Source organism: Epinephelus lanceolatus, chromosome 19, assembly GCF_041903045.1.
Source record: "Epinephelus lanceolatus isolate andai-2023 chromosome 19, ASM4190304v1, whole genome shotgun sequence".
NCBI classification, from domain to species: Eukaryota; Metazoa; Chordata; class Actinopteri; order Perciformes; family Serranidae; genus Epinephelus; species Epinephelus lanceolatus.
In genome coordinates, this window is record NC_135752.1 from 18,359,527 (window position 1) to 18,380,121 (window position 20,595).

The following is a 20,595-nucleotide window of genomic DNA, read 5'->3' on the forward strand; positions in this document are numbered from 1 at the left end:
TGCCCCTTCTTTGAAATGAAGTAAGTTTATTAGAAGTGTGTGTGTGTGTGTGTGTGTGTGTAATTGGGAACAGGGCAGGGCAGGGGGCTCTGGTATGCACATGTGTGTGCCAGCTTCGGTGTCTAACATGCTGGGGGGTCCTGACTCTTTGTAAAGGGCCTTCTCAATGCTACACAAACACACACACACACTTATGTCAGTGAGCAGAGCGGCTGTGGCTAAGTCCTGGAGACAGCGAGACTGTGGCTAACTCCTAATAGTTCTGCAAAGCATCATGGGACACCGCTCTGACCAGTCAACCCAGTAACAAAGCATGCTGGGTCATACTGTCTCAGTGTGCAGAGGACCAGCAGTCGATTTGGCCAGCGGGAGGAGCTGGAATGAATTATGGACCAGAAAGTGGAAAAGAAATTCATGCTCATGGGGAAGAACTGAAATAATTCTCGTGGTATTGTGATTTATTGGAAAATATTATAAAAGTGCTGCTGTTAAAATGGGACGCAAAGTTTTTAGGCGACGATGTCTCAGGTTGTGGTAAAAATGTACATAACTCTCACAATAAAATGTAACGTCCAAGTACAGTACACAGTTTTAGTCAGATCACAAGATTACACAACAGCAATGACAATTTAGCTGTTGAAAATCACTAGGTTGCACAAATGATTGTGAAATCATGTGTTTTGCTATATCCCCCGCAAAAATTCCCTGAACAACAGCAACAACATAAAAAAACTTTCTGAAAACTTGAGCCTAATTTTAAGACTACTCTGACAGAATTACACTGGACCAACATTAATCACAATAATAAAAGACACCTTGTTCCTGTCGCAGTTGATTCTACTGAGTTCCTTCTTTTCCATTTATATGACAAAGGGTGTTATTTTGCCAAGCAGTACCATCCTGCAACAAACTAGTGTGCTGTCTTATTATTTTAACATTTTCTGATGCTGTTTTGTTCTTTGGATAACACTACAAAGCAGCTAAACAAATGCCAGCTGTGAGTTTGACTGATGTACTGAAAATTCAACTGGAAGCTCTCTGACTAATGGTTCACAACATCAGATTCAACACACTGCGCCTGCGGCTCTGAGCGGTAAAGTGTGCAAATACAGAAATTTGCAGGTGCAAACAAACATAATTTTGCATTGATTTGGTGTGTGAACAGTGTCTCACCTCATCGTCTTTATACCAGGACAGAGATTCTGCGGTGAGAACAAACCAGTACTCCTTGGCTCCTCCCTTCATGATGCCAATGTTGTTGATGGTCAGCCAGCCCTTCCTGATCACCTGAGAGACACACAGACAAACAGAGAATGAAGAAAATCATTATATAACATACAAAACGCATTTCTACAGACAGTTCACTAACTTACAGGGACAATCCATGCCAAAATCAAAAATACATATTTTTGGTCAAATTGTTTTTGAAGATATCCGCTGTAGAGATGTCTCACATCTCTACGGTGGATAGGTAGGAGGTAAGAGGTAAGAGGAAAAAGTATTTTTGATTTTGGGGTGAACTGTCCCTTTAACTCCATATTTGTCAGCCTGTGTGTGAAACACATATATGTTTCTTCACTAACATGTATTGTCAATGCTTCTAGTGGAGATAAGAAGCGACTGCCACAAACAACAGCAGGGTGACGCTCACCTACACGACTAAACACATTCCTCACACTCCTTTATCTTTTCTTTTTTTCTCTCTTGTATTTCATTCTCTCCACGAAACAAACTATAGACACATACAGTACATGGTGTGCGTGTTATTTACCTTGAACCGATCGCTAACTCCTCTCTCCGGCTGAATGAGAATGTGGAGAGAATGTTACAAAGCTACGCCATTTAGTGAAGGCCAAGAGTTACACAGGGTTGTTCAGGTACCAGCACATTACAGCTGGCTGCTGGGACAGCAGCAAGGTGACAGCAAGCAGGGTGGGGGGGCAAGGGAGGTAAGGAGGCTACAACAGGGACGGCCCATGTCAAATTTTTTAAAGACCATGCAGTGAAATGCAAGAGCCAGACTATATTATATTGTATGTGCTTTTTGAAGAGAAGGGATCAAACTCTGGAGGGCCGAACCGATCAAAATCCAGTGCTGTTTAATTTTCAGCCGTTGTTTTTAGAGTATTCTCCCTTTAAGTATAATACTTTTTTTTAAATTACGTGTTACCATGCTCTGATAATTAATTTTCTCTCAAGTCATTTTTTTCCCCAAACCAATAATGTCATATATACTCTACATCTATTGTTTCACTTATGACAAACACAACAAATCTAGCCTCAGAGAGTTTTCTAATCTGAACAACATACAACACTCTCTATTCTTAGACCCTCAACTGGGTAAGGAAAAAATTTAAAAAACAAATACAACCTGAATTAAATGATCTGAAGAAAATCAACCTATACGTTTATATTCCTATGGATCTTCATTACATAATGCCCTGTCATTCAGAACATATTTTTAGTATTTTTAGAGAGTTTCAGATCTGGACTGGAATTTAAGATAAAGTTTTTTGGGTTTGAACAAAACTTGGCAATACATCAGCATGTTAGGGTTACTGTAGGTTAAAAAAAAGAATACAGAGTCAGGGTAAGTGGTTAATACTCTTCTCTTCTTAAAAATAAAGAAGAATTTCCATGATTAAATGGGTAAATTTATGAAAAAAAAAACAAAAAACCCTCAACCTAAATCAAAATGTACTGCCAGAAAGTCAGGTGACATAGCAGAAAAAGCAACAAAGTTAGCTGAATAAAATCATGTCATATTTTGACATTGCCACGAAGCCCAAGACGGACGTCTAGGCAATGACCAGGTACTGTCCAGGACGTTAGCACAACCTTCATTTTGTAACTATTTTTGAACCATACCAGGACATCTTGATTGGACATTCAAACAATGGTCAAAGTCCTGTGCTTGGCCCAGGTCATGTGCACAGTGTGCATTCAGCAGCTTTATGCATCCTTAAAACTGAAAATATTAAGGCAGCTGTGTCTAAAAATAATATGCTGACATCAACTCACATGGGAGACTAACCCCGGTCTCCTGGGTAGAAGTCGTGTGCTTGACCCATTTATCCACCGAGACATCCTCCCTACAAGAAATCTGTCGCTCTTTATACTACATCACCTGACTTTGTGGCAGCAAATTTGTGAGTTTTCAGAGAATATCCAGTGTTTTTTTTTTGTAAATTTACAACTTAAATCTCGGAAAATTTTCTTGGAATATTACTCAATATTTATTTTTTCCCCTACAATGGCCCTAATACTGTTATAAACTGATGATCAAGCAGGATTTGAGAGATTAAATAAGACACATATTTGCTGATAGATCCATAAATTAGGGTTTTAGGGGGTCCCACAGTTGTCAATACAGAGGTCAGAAGGGTTGTTAAATCAGGAGAACAGAAGCCATGGGGCCAACTATGTCCATCTGTAAACAGGAAGTGAAGATCACCACTTTGTTTATTATGTGCCCCTGGCCTTTGACCCCCAATCTGGGTGGTTGTTATTACAACTGACAACTATGGAGGTGACATAATGTCTAGCACACTGCAGGTCTTCATTCCCCCTGGATGTCTGCATCTTTGGATGAATTGGGCAGAGGCAGAGAATAAAAGATGGGGCAAGAAAGAGGAAGTCTGGTGATGTGTCAATAAAAATGTTTCATAATTGTCTCCAGGAAAAGGAAAATCTCTTTGGTCTCCTCTTTCAAATGCAGTTCAAGAGCAGATGAGTGACTTGCTCTTTATCTATTTCAGACTACTGCTGGGGGGCTTCTCCTCACCGCCAAAGCAAACTGGCTTCAGTGTTCAGCATCTTTAAATGGAGCCTTTCAACACAGTGTTTTAGAATACATTTCTCATTCTGAAGTGTAAGTGTGTGTCTGAGTGTAAGTGTGTGTGCCTGCAGGGAGGGCACAGCTGAAAAAGAGAGGAAAGGGCAGCAGCCAAGCATCCCCCCACCACAGCCACCTGCCCGTCTGGAAGTTAGTGTGAAGCTCATTTCAAACACTCATGAATCCACCATCAACTACAATCCAGCACACATAAAAGACACAAATATATCGATACAAGTATCCTAACATATGCAGAGCATAAACATGAGCACAAACGCACGAAAGCCCACCTGCAGACATGCGCTGAATCAAACACACACTCACACTTCAAGCACACTCACACACACTACTCACCATGATCTCATCCTGAAGCAGAAAAGCCACAGAGAGGAGGAGAAAGAGGACGAGACACAGCAAAAGGAGAAATCAATCAGAGGAAACAAAATGACAGACACCAAAAAAACAAGAGCTGAAGAGAAAAAGACTGAAGAATAAAAGGCGAAATCTACAAGCTTTCAGAGAGGAAAAGACAGAATGTAAATCATGCAAAATCTGTGTTTAGTTTTACTTTAAATGTTTTGGCACTGATCTGACATAGTGACATATCTGCAGTAGCCAGTTATTATATGTTTGTCAGTCATAATAGTGTGTTTTTCTGTCTATTATTTAGCACACAACTAAAAAAACTGTGTTCACAAATTTAAATTAAGTCATGTAGAAAGTAAAGCCATGCAAGAGGATACCATGAGATGTTGTAGATTATATTTATTTTTCAATTATCTAACATTGTGATCATTTTTAAAACATTTCCTTAATGAAAAAAACACCAATGTATTGCATAATTGTCTGTCTCTGTGTGTATTTTGATGCAGTTCGAGATCCAGATGGAGATTTAAAATTTCAAACCCTTTTCTGTTATTAAAATGACAGATTTCATAGACCTTGCCAGAGGTATTCGAGCGCTCTCTACTTGATATTAATAATTTTGTTTGGTCTGTCTGTGACTTTCACCAAAAGACCGAGCTCTTTCAAGATCTGACAACTGTTGTCCATTAGTGTGTACAGCAGCCGCACAGGGCTGCATTGTGTAAGATGTGGACCGTTGCCCAGGGTAACAAGATACTGTATAGCTGTGCTACATTTAGCATGGACAAAACAGAGAGCTGAGTGCTAACAGAATAAAGCCTTAGGGAAAGACTGTATGAAGTTCAGATGTCATGTCGCTGGCCAACAGACTGCATGAGTTCGGTCTGTGCTGTACTGTAATCTGTCAAATAGAGGTGACGGTGTACGCTCAACAGTACCTGGTTGCCAGCCGTTTTTTTCTTGTTCATTTGGTTGATCCTCTGCTGAGCGCTGCACAACACAAACACATCAGGAGATACTGGATTCAGGCTTTTAAATGGTGTCATGAACTGGTAAATCTCTACGCACTAAACACTGCAATGACTGCCGATCTTTATACTCTATAATGGAAAAGAAAAACAGAAACTCACTTGGCAAATCCGATGAAGTCCTCATGGTTGGTGTTCATGTAGGACAACTCAATGTCTATCAACAGCAACACCTGAACAGAGAGGGAGAGAAAGAGGTTATCAATGAATGCCATTGTATTGATAATATTTTAGAGATCCAGCTCAGGGTATTCATAGCGTCCCATTTTTTTTTTAGTTTCATTGTGCTAAACTGACATTTGTTATTTTGGAGTGCCTTTGCATCAGAGTATTGTTGCAATGCTATCATTAAAAAACTAAGTAACTTTATTTTTGTTTGTATAATGCTCCTTTTAAGATTCCACCATTTTTATTCCATTACGTGTAAAATTTTCTTTTCTAAACTTTTTATAACTGTAATGGAGAACAGCAGCACTACCTACTATTACAAATCCTTAATAAAAGCTTATAAACCACATGTTACAGCAGGAATATGATCTGAAATCAGGAAGAAATTTACAACATCAGTGTAGATAGTTGTGCTACACTTTTTTGACCATAGAGTGTTGCCGTACATGGCCTGAGTCACGCGAGATGTGTATACATGATTTCAGTTGGTTGACAATGTGTTGTAATGGTAACTAAAACAAGTCCTTTGGGTTGATTCCTAATGTTCATGTGAATAAACAAGCTGGACATTCAGCATGGTTTGAAGTCGATGAAATGACAATCAGCAACCACAGTTACACATTTCCCTGACATTAGTAGCTACATGTAGCAGTGTAACATACTTGTAGCCAGGGAATAACTGTAATGGAATATAGCTGCACTTTTTACAGTGGAAAAACATCAATAATAGCTTTTAAACAAAACCAGCATGATTAATATTAGCAACCATTAAGATTACATGTTTCCCCGATGTTAGCATATAGCTACATGTAGCAGTTAAGGCTACGTGATGTAAACACTTGCAGTAGCGTGACAGGAGCAGCTGATCATATAGACGTCCGTCACAATCTGACATCAGCTTGTCGTGAAAGTAGATGAATCAGATTCAGAACGGTCTGAAGTCTGAGGTCTTTGCTTACAGGAATTATTTTTAGATATGTTTACATCATGACTTGAAACTTGAAATGTTGAATACAAACATCCATCATTGTAATATTATATATGTAACAGAAATAAGGAAAAGCGCAATAGGTCCCCTTTAACTTCATCCTTATTTTATACAAGTAAAACCATGAACCACTCACTTTCGTGCTGTGTGTGTAGTATTTTTTGTGTGTTACCTGGTTCTTAGTTCGGCTTTCTCTGTCCCTGATGTGGTGGGTGACGATTCTCTCCATCTCCTCTCGCAACATGGGATACTGAGCCAGCTGCGAGCACAGAGCACAGTGTGTAGGTAGCAAACACACACACACACACACCTCAGTTGTAACAAATCTACATACAAGCTTCAGTAAACCACTAAATTTCTCATCTCACTGAACCACAACACACAGTCCCACCAATACAACAAAATACGTTACAAAAACAGAATTAGACATGTTCTGAGGATTTTATCCCAGACTCAGCTCTACTCTCTGCACACCCTGACCAGTGGGTGGATTTGAGTTAAGAGCGGATTTTATGTGCAAGATGTCCATTTGTTGCCAATATGGAACAAATGCAGAAGAATAGTGCAAAGTCTGTGATATTACCACACAAACACAGAATAAACAATGTTTCTGGCAGAAAAGCTTCCTTTTCCCAGCACACTGTGGGTCTTTTTTTCCATGAGCTCATTGCAAACCCACAAACGCAGACATTGGTGGGCCTCCAATGTGACACAAACACATTTGGAGAAGTGTGAGGAAAGAAGAAAAATCAAAACCCAAATCACAGCGCAAGAAAGAAAAATGTGCGCTGTTTTTTTTTTTTTTCTTTTTTTTCTTTGCAAGTTACAATGCATCTCTCATGTCTGTCAGATGGTCTGGTGAGTGAAGCGGATATCAATAGACCTCTTTCTGGTTCCCAAGTTGATTTACTGCTTCCTGGTCCGATTACAAAGCAGACGACGTCCATAATGAATAGATGCTTCATAATAATGGGACAGGCTGTTGGGATGAATGTCAGTCTAATTACTGGCATTACAGTGTGTGTTTCTCACATTGTACTTTGCTGGAAATGTTACAAATTGAAACCGTATCAAACATTAATTGTCCAGTCAGCAGCAGTAACTAGGCACAGTAAGCTGCAGTCAGGGCAATGACTCTACAGTATATACGTATATATAAAGAATGTGGAGGGTCAGGTCTTTTTTTATCACTTTTCCAAAACTAAAGACACAAGAAGAGTGCAAGGGGTTTTAAAAAAGTCTGTTTGCCGGCTCTCACATAAGCCATAAACATTAGCACACATGGCTAAGTAGCTTGCTACCTTCAGTCATTCATTAGAGTAACACTAGCACTTCAGAAGAAAAAACAATTAAGAGGAGGAAACTTTATTTTGCATTTTGAGAATAAAATGCTCAAATGCTGGGACTAAAATTTCAAGATTACTTATCAATATGTGCCAGGCACGGCCTGATTCAATTCAAGGTGGTACACAGACTTTGCCTATCTAAAGTCAAGTCTTGTAACAGATGTAAAAGTTCATCTGTAACATTAGCTCATACATTCCAGTCTTGTCTGAGTCTCTCAGGTTACTGGTTCTCCATTTTTGAAGCCCTTTCCAAAACACTTAGAAGAACAACTGATCCAAATCCTCTTACAGCAATTTTTGATATTCAGTGTGAAGACATTCATCTTTTAAGGTATAGTCAAATTGCTTATGTCACCCTTTTACCCAGAAGACTTATATTACTTAATTGGAAGCAGTAGGTCAAAGACACATGGCGATTTTTGAAGCTAGAAAAGATAGTTTGCTTTACGAGGACCTTCGGACAGTTTTAACAGTGTAAGGCAACCTTTTACATATCTGCTTGATCAACTGTAAGGTTATAGTACTGTTGGTTCTCAACATCTGCTGTAGAACTTTAAATTGCAGGCACGCGTGTGCACACATACACACACTTTGTCTATTACTGTTGTTTCCTTCTTCTTTTTAATGGGGGCACATTATGACATCATACTGGATTTTATCTGACTGTTTGCTCCCAAGGGGTGAACTTTTTTCCCTGTATTTTTGTATACATGTTTTTCTGTGGAAACTAATAAATCAAACTGCTAGAGGTAGCACATATGGCTGCCTCTACAGAATGACTTCTGCAGATAAATTGTTGAAATTGTGCTTCAGGATGGGTTTTAGTAACAAGGAAATTATTTATCTTTTGCTGCATGAATACAGTGTGCTACTAACTATACAGACTTTGAAGAGATTGTGCTTAATATTTTGTCTGTTCAAGAGATACCAGACAAACTTGGAAGAGGTGGCTACATCTGTGCTAGTAATGGACAGATGGTTACACCTGTGTGCACTACAGAGAGGATATTTTGTATCACAAAACACAAAGGAGTTGGCTTTGTTCTTGACAAAAGTCTTCCTCTTCTGGTATATTTTTCCTAGGCTTGGCACAAATACTCAAAGTTTGACTTGTTCTGTACACTTTGTTTTATTTTCTAAATGCAAAATTAAAAGAAATTCTTCCTCCTCTCATTTTTCCCCTTCATGCCTGGCCCTAATATTCTTCAGTGTGGTTCATATTTAAAGACAATCATATTGAGACATTAAAAAACAGCTGACAGAGAGTTTTCACCCTGGCATTAGTTTAATTAGCCGTATATCTGCTAACAACAGTTGTCATTCCAGCTGACAAAAACAATAGTTGTGAGCTTGAAACAAGAGGCATGCTCTTGTTTGCTTCTGTATGAAATTGAAGACCCATAGTTTCAAAAAACTTCAATTCAAAGATTTCAAGTGGTAAATCTGCCACAGCTATCATTGTTAACTGCCATGCCAGAATGGAAAGTTTGACAAGCATAAATGTTCACATGAAAAAGGCGATGGTCTGTATCAAATTAACAAAGCTGAAGCACACTGTGAAAAACAACTCCACATCTGTTTTATAAGAGCATATTGTTACAGTATCTGGTTACTTAAACCTGTTGACAGTTTAGTCAAATCGTTCTTTTGAATCGTAGGAAACACGTGAAGTTTTCAACTTGGTAAGCAGTGAGGAAAGACTCATAGGTGTAATTAACATCAGCCCATTAATACTGTGAACTGATTTGATGAGGAGCACTTTATGGTTTTCACATCTCATGAATTCAATCCAATACTCGAAAACTGTGAAAACCATGAAGATTTACAAATAAAACCAGTAAACCATTGATGCATTCAATGTCAAAGCAACTGAAAGCAACATAATTTGTGCTGCTGGAAAGGTGCATTGCAACTTGAAGACAGACAAAGGCTGTCGAAGGTGTTCAGTGTCTTAACAACTGACACAAACACAAAACTGGGAAATAATTTTTTTTACCAACAGGGCAGCAGGCAGAGGTACTCACAGTGATTCAGACTGACATGCAATGCAAAGGAGCAGGGAGGGAGGATGATGGAGGAAGACTACAAACTGACCCCTTTGGAGAATTTCCCAACCACTGTATATTAGAATCTTTAAATACAGTATGTCTCTGAAAGTAAAATGAAGATTAAAGTGTGACAGAGAAGAGAAATCCAAAGGAGGTCACACTGTCTTTTGGTCATTTGCTTTGCGAGGAAGCAGTCGGCTCAAAGGGTTAGAGGACGATGGGATGGAGAAAGAGAAATAAAAAGAGAAAGAAAGAGACGCTCCAAGTACGTCAATTAGTCAGTGAGTGGAACTACACAATCAGTCACTCCACTATATTAAACCATACTGACAGAGACAGAAGAAAATAAGATTTTAACCAACTTAAATCAAATAATTTCAGACATCATAAGGTCAAATGTGAAAGAAAAGTATCTGACATGCAGGCTGAGAGGCAACAATTTGTTAAATTGTCAATATAAGGCCAATAACTGACAGAAGACAAATGAAAAAGGAAGTTTAATTAAAATCAGTCTATATGGTTACACTATAAAATCAGAAGTAAGGATAGACCGATTTCTGCAGGCTGAAGAGTTTTTGAGCAAACATAATGTATTTGCTTTAATCTGCAAATGTTAAACGTGCTGTAATACACACTGACATATAGTAGTTTCATTTCATTTATTTAGTTATTTTTTATTTGTAAGGACAATGCACATTAATCAACATTTCTGCAATCCTGAAATGAGATGTTTTGAAACCAGTGAGTTTTTAATAAGGATATCTTTTGAATGTGGGTATTTCTTCTAGTTCAGTTAGTATGAATTAATTAATTTAAGTACATTTACAGGTGGTACAAAAACAGTTAGCATGTTAGCATTCCAATGTTAGCATTTAGCACCATTTAAAGCATTGTTGATCATAAAGAGTAAACCTCTGCATTTTCAGGGATGGTTATGTTACATTTGGCTCTATAGGCAAACAGTTAATTGTCTGACTTAGTATACTTACTGATGCTTTGATAGCATCCAATTTCCAACACAAAAGAGAAGGACATTTTAAGAGAGAAATAAAATATAATAATATTCAACTCTTATTATATCTAATTCTCTTTGGTATATGAATAGGACTTCTAAAAAATACTATAAAGAATACTATAAGCAGTTAAGGCCTGTTAATTTGTCTGATACATCCCCTGATATCAATACTTGAATGCCCAACCATCGGTCTACCCCTATCCGTGTGATTAACAGAGATAGTGAAGGTTCTCTTTAGCATTTTACCTTGTTACTACACTTTCGTATGGTGGAGGTGAGTTCGCTCACTACCATATCTATACACTTCAGTGTGGGCTCCTTCAGCTTTTGGATCTGCTTTTTCACTATGGCCTCAAAGGCCAGGTCAGGGGTGAACAGCCCCGTCCTGTAGGGATGGGCAGGGGGCACAGGAGAGAGGAGTAAAAAAAAAAAAAGAAAAGAAAAAGGAAATGACAAAAAAAGGTGGAGAAAGGAGGGAAATAAAAGCACCAAATGAAGAGTTGTAAGAAGACGAAGAAAAGTGAAGAGTCGTGAGACAAATAAAACGAAAAGGAGTGAAACAGATGGTGAGGGAAAAGGATAATACACAGACGAGGAGGGTAAAAATTGGAGATGGAGCAGAGGAAACAACAGATTGAAGATAAAAAAGACGGGGAAAGGTGTGGAGGTTGGGGGGGGATAAACAGCACAGAAGGAAGAAAATGCAAGTGAGACATTTGGTTTCCCCTGAAGCCATTCTACAACAGGACAGTGCTGGAGTCTCTCTCTATAAATAAAGAGTGAACAGAGAGAAAAGACAAGAGAAAGAGGAAGAAATAGAGAGAGCTTCCAGCCTGCACAACTCCACCAGCCAAAAACTCCAAGCAACGCACCGCAAGACTGCAGCTGTGCACCCCAACGTTCAGCCAAAATGCCTTGATCCCTCCTGGTGTTGACCTTTTCTCCACCCATCCCTCCTTTTCCTCCAACTTCCATCATAAAATTTATTATCCCAAGGCCTCCAGGTTGTTACAGTCCAACTGCTGTTGAAACTGTTTAGTCACAGCAGATCAATTTGTATAAAGACTACTGCTTTTTCTTTTTTGCCACACTCAAGAGCGTCTGTAGCTGAGAGTGCGGCCCCAGAGGCCTGCTGAGGAGTACTTAAAACATAATCATCATGGCTCCTGTCTGCTGCAGGTGCACTGCTACAGCCTCACACACAAGGAAGTCTGGAGGCTGAGGTCATCCAATATCTCTGCCAGGTATTCTGAATGATTGACGAATGATGATAAACATCTGTATATCTTCGTGTGTAAGCAAATATGGAATCTTAGTCAAGGTTGTTGGAGTCGAACTAATACTACTTGACTTTAAAATAATTCGTATAAATGTAAAGTTATTGTTTACAGCAAAGCTTGCACATAGATAGCCTCAAGAGGGTTCAAGGAAAACTTAAAGGTCCAGTGTGCAGGATTTATGGGGATATATTGGCAGAAATTTAATATATTATTAGTATATGCTTTCTTTAGTGTATAATCACCTGAAAGGAATAATCATTGTGTTTTTATTCCCCTATAATAAGCTGTTTTATATCTCTAGGGAGCGAGTCCTCGTCTACAAGGATCTTAATGTTGCATCACCATGTTTCTACAGCAGCCCAGAATGGACAAACCAAACACTGGCTCTACATAGGGCCGTTCATGTTTTCACATCAGCCACCATAGTTAGCAGCCCCTCCACAATGACAGCGTCGAAAGAACACTGATTCTTTTAACATCAAACTGCTTTATTCAGTGTTTTTACTGATTTAAATCACTGAGTCTGTTTGTTTTGGAGAGGAGGACAACTTGACTGCTGGCAAAAACCTCCTGAATGTCTGGATCTTAAGTTATGAAAGAAAAAAGGTGAGCAAACATTAACAGGTGCTAGGCTAGCGGCCCATCTCCGTCATGCCAAACAGCATGGGAGAAATACTGATTTGCAATGTGAAACTGTTTGTTTCTGCTAGTTTAAATCACTGGGTCTGTTTGTTCTAGGGAGGAGGAAATCTCTGTGAATAATTCGACACAAGGTAAAAACTTCTTGGATGTCTGGATCAGAAATAAGGTGAGCACACATTTGCAGGTGCTGGGCAAGTGGGCCTTCTCTAACAAGACAAACAGCTTTGGAGAAACGCTGATTTGTAACTTGAAGCTGCTTTACTCTGTGTTTAGTTTTGCATTTTTCCATCTGGTTCATTCGTTTTGGAGAGAAAGAGACCTGTGAAGATAATTCGACTCCTGGTAAAAACTTCCTGGACAACGAACACTGAAGGTATTCTAACCAGAGGTTTCAGGTGGTTGCAATCTGCAGTACTCACCACTAGATGCCACTAAATCCGCCCTAAATCTTACACACTGGACCTTTAAGCTGTGTCCCAATTCCACACTAAATATCAGCTCTCTGTCTTGCAGAGAGCATGTGCAAACAAGATAATAACTTGTGTGCACAAAGTGAAGAATATCTTTCAATGCTTTGGGATCCCCTTTGGAAAAACAACTGCCTTTATATTTCACTGATTCAAATTAAACTGGCAGTAGCATTCAATAGTACAGTATAATTTTGATGTATGTCAGTGCACATATTGCACTATTTCCTGTTATTACAGTATATAGTATAAACTGTACACACTGTTAGTATGTAGTGTAGAATTGCTGTGCCAAAACAGCATAACTGAGGCCACTCTGTAATTCTTGCTCAGTCACAAATATGTGCTTATAGTAAGTCAAAAAAGAAGTCCAGACTTTAAAATAAACTGGAAAAAGGAACAAAAGCATTAAATATACTCCAACTACCAACTACCTTCCAACTGGATTTATTGGCAGAAAAGTCAAAGCCTTTTAATCAAAGCTATAAACTCAAGTTCGGAGCTGACTCTGCTCCAATCTTTTATAGGCAGCCATATTTTGATGACCAATCAGCCTCCACACTGGTTTTCATCAGCACTACCACGGCCAGCCTGTCCAGCTAAAACCCGTCTGAAGCGGTACAGTAGGCAGGCAGGTGTACCGCAGCCCACCCCGCCACTCCAGGTGTCCCCTCGCTGTCTGACAAAACAACGAGGGCTGGAGAGAGCCAGGTGGTTACAGTAAAAGGGAGTGAACAGCAGAGGGACTTTGCAGATGGGGGTTGAAAATAAAGTGCTATCCACCGTATACTTTTTTTTTTTTTTTTTACCTTCTTGGTACACTGCCTAACCGTACTGACTAGCTCAGAAATGACCATGTCCACACATTTGGTGCAAGGCTCTTTAATCTTCCCAATCTGCCTTTTCACAATGGTCTCAAAGGCCATGTCCGGGGTGAAGAGGCCAGTTCTGCCCGACAAAGAGAGAACCAGCCACAGGGCCAAAAAAAGAGGAAGATGGTGGAGAGAAAAAAGGAGGGAGGAGGATTGGGTAAAGAAAGAAGTGTTAATTGTGAAAAATTACCCTCCATTTCTGAGCTTTCCCCCCAAACATAAACAGACACAAATTAGACAGAGAGTTGGAAAGAAAGAGGGGCAACAAATCAAAAAGTAGGAAATATTAAGTTATAATAGAGCTGAGGGTAGGCAGTTTTATTTTAGCATCATTGGCCAAAAATCCCATAATAATCTTTGAGCATATTGTAATTCAAGTTATCTGAGAGAACACTACACCTCCTTTTGGCTGTTTTCAGGCATTACAAAATCTAGCATGTGCCGAGAGACTTTAACCAATCACAGGACTGTTCAGAAAGAGGGCGTTCTACGAATTTAGATGGGCCTGCACGTTCCCTCAAGGAAAACCTGATTAAGTGGCGGAAAATCCTGCAGAAATGGCAACAACTACCTACACAGCAAAACAACCCAAAAGGGGAAGACAGACTTTTAATAAAGCGAGCCTACGTGTCAATAACAGCGATGTGTTTCAGAGACGGAGAGAAAATGGCATTTAGACTACAATAGTTAGCCTCCTGCTATTCACAGCCAAAGGCTCACAGCTGTGGCTAATTCAAGTTCATTGTTATGCAACTAGAGCCTCAAATCACAGTGTGTCCTCCACTTCACTACCCACCGCTGCAGACCACCTCGCCGGGAGGAGTGCGGGCAGCAGCGCCAGAGATGGACCCCAAGCTAGAGGCTGCAGCAACTCAAACTCTGGCAGCGCTGAGACACCAGACAGCCCTGACTCTGTTGCTGCTGTAACACAGGTCAGACCCAGCACTGCGGCTGGCCAGCAGCCTGCCTTGACGGCTACACTGACTAAAGGTCCATCCTTGGCGCTGCTGCCCACCCTACTCCCAGGGAAGCAGTCCACAGAGGGGCAGAGGGATCACATGCTGTGGTAGCTAACTAATTCTCGTCTCATTTGTGGTCTAATAAACAGAGAGAGTTCTTTCTTGAAATAAGGTTAAATAAATCTATGACAGAGAGAAGAGAGCTGCAGGAGGAGGGTGTACATTTATACCATTTCCAGAAACCGCCTACCCCAGCTTTAACTAATTTCAAGTAATCTGTGCTTAATTTGGAAATTCTGAGAGCAAATATCCAGTGATGGTCCCTCAAGAGCTGTTAAAAGTTAGTGTGTTATTGCAGACTGGTTGGTTCATCATCCATTAAGAGGATGAAGGGTTCTCACTTGACATATGAATTTTTATGTATTTCATTTATTTCCATAGAGGACAATGTGTTTCTGGATTCAGAGTTTTCAACCATCAATATTTCTATCTGACAGTCTTGTGGATAACAGGTCCATAGAGTGACTTAAAAGTCTGAATTACTGTTTTATTGATTATTAGTGCAATAACAGTACAACTAGTTTAAGGCCTCAAGTGCCCCAGATATTATTGCAAAGGAAAATGAACCCCTGAAAACTCATCACAAGGAAAACCTGACCACTTTGGAGCTATGCACTGGACTTGTGCCACCTAAATATCCATTTTTGCATGTCTAAATATCATAATGGACTTGCATTATCTTATTTTAACTTAAATTCGAATTTCAACAACCAAATTAAGGTGAAACTTTGGGTGCGACCCACTGCTACCACTGGTGACAGCCAATTACAAACAGCCTTCCAAACATTACTATTTATTACCATCATGTAACGATCATCTCCCTGGTGTTTTAGTATTCAGCTCTGATGAAGAAATAACCCGCATAAAGTTTAAACCACTGGTTACAGAAACCAACAGTATCCTGTTAATCATGGAAATAAATGAAATACCATTAAACACTGCGTACATTTTATTTTATTTTTATTTAACCTTTATTTAACCAGGAAGATCCCATTGAGATTAACAACCTCTTTTTCAAGGGAGACCTGGCCAAGATAGGCAGCAGCAAGTACAAAACACAAAACACATACTTGTCGCCCATAAGCACATGACCACCCATAAATCCCATACCTCCTGCTTCTCACTATATCCTGTTATTATCTGATTCAGACTGACCAAACTCTAATTTAAAAACCTTTTGGCACCAAATATACATTTTGATGATTTTTCTGATGTTTTCTGCCTTGTTATACGATACATTACCAATGTACACACCGGTATGGATGGAAAAACAAACAAAAAAATGAGTACTGCGCAACCAGAAGTCACCTATCTGATCCTAAAACTTCTCTAAGCATAATGCCATTAGTATTCAACAGAGCGCTCGAACTAAGTATAGAGGTCTTTGCGATTAGAGAGGCAAAGTCAGTTAGATGCAGTCTGGCCAGCAGAGGTAACTGAGATGGAAAGAGAGAAAGAGGGAGGTGAAGTAAAGAGGAAGGGAAGCAGGGATGGAGGGGTGAGTTAGAGGGCAGACGTGCCTGATTCCGTGGATGTTCTTGATGGCGTAGCTGATCTCCTTGCGGAGCTCTTTCTCATCAAACTCCATCTGCAAAAGAAACGACAGCGAGGATTCAGTATCGCAACATGAGTTATTTCAGTCAGACAATCTTTTCTCTCTCTTGATTCCTCCATCTTTTATTTTCAAATATCATGCTTAAACGGAGTGAGAAAACATTTCTTACTGTTACTGCTGCTTTTATTTTGCAGACCTAAATCACACTTCCTCCCCCTCAGATCTGACCCGTACATTCAGCTGAACATACTGTTACACTGGAACTAGGACATATATAGGATGATCTGCTATATACTATATAATCTTTCATTTACTCCAAAGCCACGTTCTTTCCAACTTTCTTCAACATAGTTACATATATCTTAAAAACATATATGACAAACACAAAAAACATTAAGATTTTTATGAGTAAAGCTTCTGTTTAGGAAGCAACCTGCTCCGTTCTCTTAGTGAAAAACCAACAGCATATTTTTTTTCTGATGCATCAGTCACAGACAGGAAGATTTATATCCTCAGAGGGAGGGTGAGAGAGGACGGAGTAGGGGGATGTATGAAAGGAGGGAAATAGAAATTGAAAATGGATCGAACATGTAAGTGGGGGGTTGGAGGTAAAAGCCTTAGAGACACAGAGGTTGGGGGAGGTGGATGAAGGGAGGACAAGCTCGGGGTAAAGATGATGTGAAAGGTGAATGCAGAGCATGTGGGGGAGGGATCAAATTTGGATGGATATGATGACAGAGTGAGAGAAACAGATTAAATAAGCTGAGATGAGTGAAGAGGCAACAATGGGAGAGATGGCCGTTAAACTGTGTGGGAGGAAATGAGGTATGTTTGGGTCAGAAAAGCCCAGAATCAGAATCCTAGGGGAGGCCTTCTCTCCGTCTGAGGCTGGGAAAGGATACCCAGTAGGGATCGACGTAATGATGTAAATAGACACAATATTTCCCACTTTATTAATCTCACCACAGCAAGACATTTCCAAACCATTTTTAGTCACTTCACATTTTCCTTCACTTTAATATGATTATGATTTATGTCAAATAAATCAGCGTAAAAAATGGATGTGTGACACTCAAACTCTCTTTTGTGCAGACTGAACTGGCTATAATGCCACTAATTACAGCCCAGTCGCCAGAGGAAAATGCTGGCATTGCACATTTCTGCAAACCACGGATATGTTAGATTTCTACATATCATATCAAATTTCTGAAGTGACGTGGTGTATGAGCTGACCTAGATGCCTGCCAAGGTGCAAACCACTGCAGCCCAGTGTTCACGACCAATAAAACAACAAAACCAGTTGCTTTTTAGTGAGTCATTGCTTTATTGCTTTATAGCTGCTTTTTAGTCACCAAATGTGGGTGTTTTTTAGGAATACGTCAGTGTGTTACCAGCAGAGATAGTGCCACGAAAAGCACTTGTTTTTTACCAAGACATTGCTCCATTTCAAGCTGGGATTGTGCCACCAAAAGCATGTGTTTTATGCCAAAACGGGATCTTTTCCTAACCATAACCAAGTGATTTTTCTGCCTAAACCTAACCCCACATTAACCACAGTGATGTTAAATGTAAAGAAGCATAAAGTTTCAGCATTTCGGCTGCATAATAATGTACAAATATAACATCCAGACATTTAGTCTAGCAATTGGGTTGCATATAAATAGAAAACAAGAAAACAAAAAGCATAATGACAATTCCCACAACTCCCATTAATGTTCTGAAAAAATTGGAATCTAATGATTTATTTAACCTTTATTCAACCAGGAAGTCCCTTGAGTTGGAAACCTCTTTTCTGAGGGAGACCTGGCCGAGACAGCACACCAGTTACAGTTTAAACAGAAATAAAACACACCAGACAGGACACACAATCATCAAACACACGGAATGAAACAGCTGCATTTCTCAGCTAAATGGACTTTTAACATGGCTTTGAATTTTTCTGAGTGAGCTAGATTTTTAAGATGTATTATACCCTGCAGATTATTCCAAAACCACAGAGCGAGGTCGCTTTTTTCCCCAGGTTAGTGCAAACCTGTATGCATAAATTTTACGGCTATTGCACGGCATGTTTTAGGTTTGGTGGTGGTGCCAAAGTCCGCAAAATCAAAAGCTTTTTATTGCAAAAAGCTGCCACAAACAGTCACATTTTGGCAATCCTGTCCATTACCTTGTGGGGTTAGGGTTAGCGCTTTATTTTGAGATATGAGGGAGAAGGTGTTGCAGTTGGAGTGGAGGGTCCAAAGAAAATATTGACAAAGCTGTGGAGAGTCTTGCGTTAACCAAACATGAAATCTAAGCCTCATCTTCTGCTCCCTGCCCCAATCATTTTCAAACAGTCTCCAAATAAAACTATCAAACCGAATCACACATAAATAAACACAACATGTAGCAGACACACACCTTGACCAGTTCGAAGGGGAAGCGTTCATGGAAGATGCGATTGATCCTGGCACCACCTGACAGCTCAGCTGTGTCAATCTGGTCCCCGGAGCCCTCTATACACTTCTCAAAGTCCACAGAGAACTGCTGCACCATCCTGCGGGGCGGCAGAGTGACATACAGATATCAATGAATCTATTCATTTGTTTCTATCTAATTGTCTTCTACTGTATCTACTCACTGGAGCAGAGCCTTGGTCTTGCGAGACGGATCATCAGGTCTGAAGTTCTTGTACTCCTCCACCTCCTTCTCTATGGACAGAAGCTGACTCTGCAGCTTGGCCCGCAGATTCGGGAGGGTGTCCCGGATGTGGTTGGTCAGTTGCTGTGCAGGTCAAAGGTCAGAATTAAGAAATATTGGAAAATACAGGACCTATGAATGGTCATATTACAGTCACATGTGACTTCAACTGTGTGTTGCTCTTTTACACACCTGATTGAGGACTTTCTGGAGGTAGGGAGTGCCCATCCGGTCAGCCAAGTGTCTATACGCAGGGTGGGAGAGAAAGAACTTCCTCTCAGCAGCGATAGCAGCATTGATGTCCTTCCTGCCATCTATGTCCTTCTGGCTCCTGTTCACCACGCCGATGTAACCTGGACAGACAGGAGTCCCGGGGTCATTTACAATACAGTCTGAAAAGCTGTGAGATTTGCAGAAACCAGATCCAACTCCATTTATCACTTCCTGGAATTTCTGAGAGCGACTGGAATAGATTCAATAGTTGTGGCCTGACTGGTTATTTGACTGGACAATAGTATAGTTTTGCATTAGAGCAATTTGGGAGTGTGCTGTTCTCTTTATTTTCTACATAAAAGTTTGAACAGCCAAACCCAAAATGAACTTCCCCTTGAGGACCAAACCGCTTAACTGTGTTTAATAATGTTTAACTGAGGAAAACCACATTTCAAGAGACATGGGATTAAAGGAAAGAATATAGACGAACGATGAGAGAAAAGAAGGAAGGAGAAATTACATGAATAAATGTCAGAGAGAGAAAAAGGAAAAAGACAGAAACAACCAGGAAAGTTCAGGTCACGCGGATCCCATTTCACCTCCAGTTAAGTTTTCTCATGCATCACTCGGTTAAAGGCTGTTTCATGCTCTATAACTAATGCAACTGTGAGCCAGCAGCCTTGTAAACGTGAACATCCAGATTAGACAGAGAGAGAGACGGGGAGGAAAAGAAGAAGGAACGGGGGGGTGTAGAAAAAACAAAGAACATGGAAAATATTCAAAAGCACATGCCTGGGTCCTAACCAAGTGCAAATGGAAAAGAAAAGTACCACATCAGCAAATTGCAATAAAGGGCAGCCCGCAAGATACGCGCAAGCTCTTTTCCAACAAAGTGTTTTTCTCTTTGCTCCTTCTCCTCTCTAACTCTTCTTCTCCTCCACCTTCTTCTGTCTGTCTTTTTAATTTCCCACTCTTTAGTGTTTTATCACACCCTCCTCCTTCCACCCTTTTCATGTTTCCTTTTTTTAGCACTTAGGGCATTGAACATTTTTGGGTACGACTGCCTCGCTCACC

At 40.0% G+C, this 20,595-nt stretch overlaps 1 protein-coding gene across 20 annotated transcripts in view; it reads right to left on the reverse strand.

Annotated features, from left to right (window-relative positions):
• Nucleotides 1–20,595, reverse strand: part of dnm1a (dynamin 1a) — a 72,802-nt gene that overhangs the window by 30,916 nt on the left and 21,291 nt on the right. For 6 of the 20 annotated variants that reach the window (XM_078162416.1, XM_078162414.1, XM_078162413.1 and 3 more), the window contains exons 6-16: nucleotides 19,501–19,661; nucleotides 19,250–19,392; nucleotides 19,030–19,165; nucleotides 16,595–16,662; nucleotides 11,041–11,179; nucleotides 6,558–6,644; nucleotides 5,332–5,402; nucleotides 5,140–5,191; nucleotides 4,190–4,201; nucleotides 1,772–1,801; nucleotides 1,174–1,287 (exon numbers count right to left, since the gene is read on the reverse strand). In XM_078162416.1, coding sequence (XP_078018542.1) covers nucleotides 1,174–1,287; nucleotides 1,772–1,801; nucleotides 4,190–4,201; nucleotides 5,140–5,191; nucleotides 5,332–5,402; nucleotides 6,558–6,644; nucleotides 11,041–11,179; nucleotides 16,595–16,662; nucleotides 19,030–19,165; nucleotides 19,250–19,392; nucleotides 19,501–19,661 — 1,013 coding nt within the window. Of the gene's footprint in view, nucleotides 1–1,173; nucleotides 1,288–1,771; nucleotides 1,802–4,189; nucleotides 4,202–5,139; nucleotides 5,192–5,331; nucleotides 5,403–6,557; nucleotides 6,645–11,040; nucleotides 11,180–13,992; nucleotides 14,132–16,594; nucleotides 16,663–19,029; nucleotides 19,166–19,249; nucleotides 19,393–19,500; nucleotides 19,662–20,595 lie in introns of all 20 variants that reach the window. The other 14 variants (XM_078162421.1, XM_033647686.2, XM_033647684.2 and 11 more) reach the window with 5 other exon arrangements.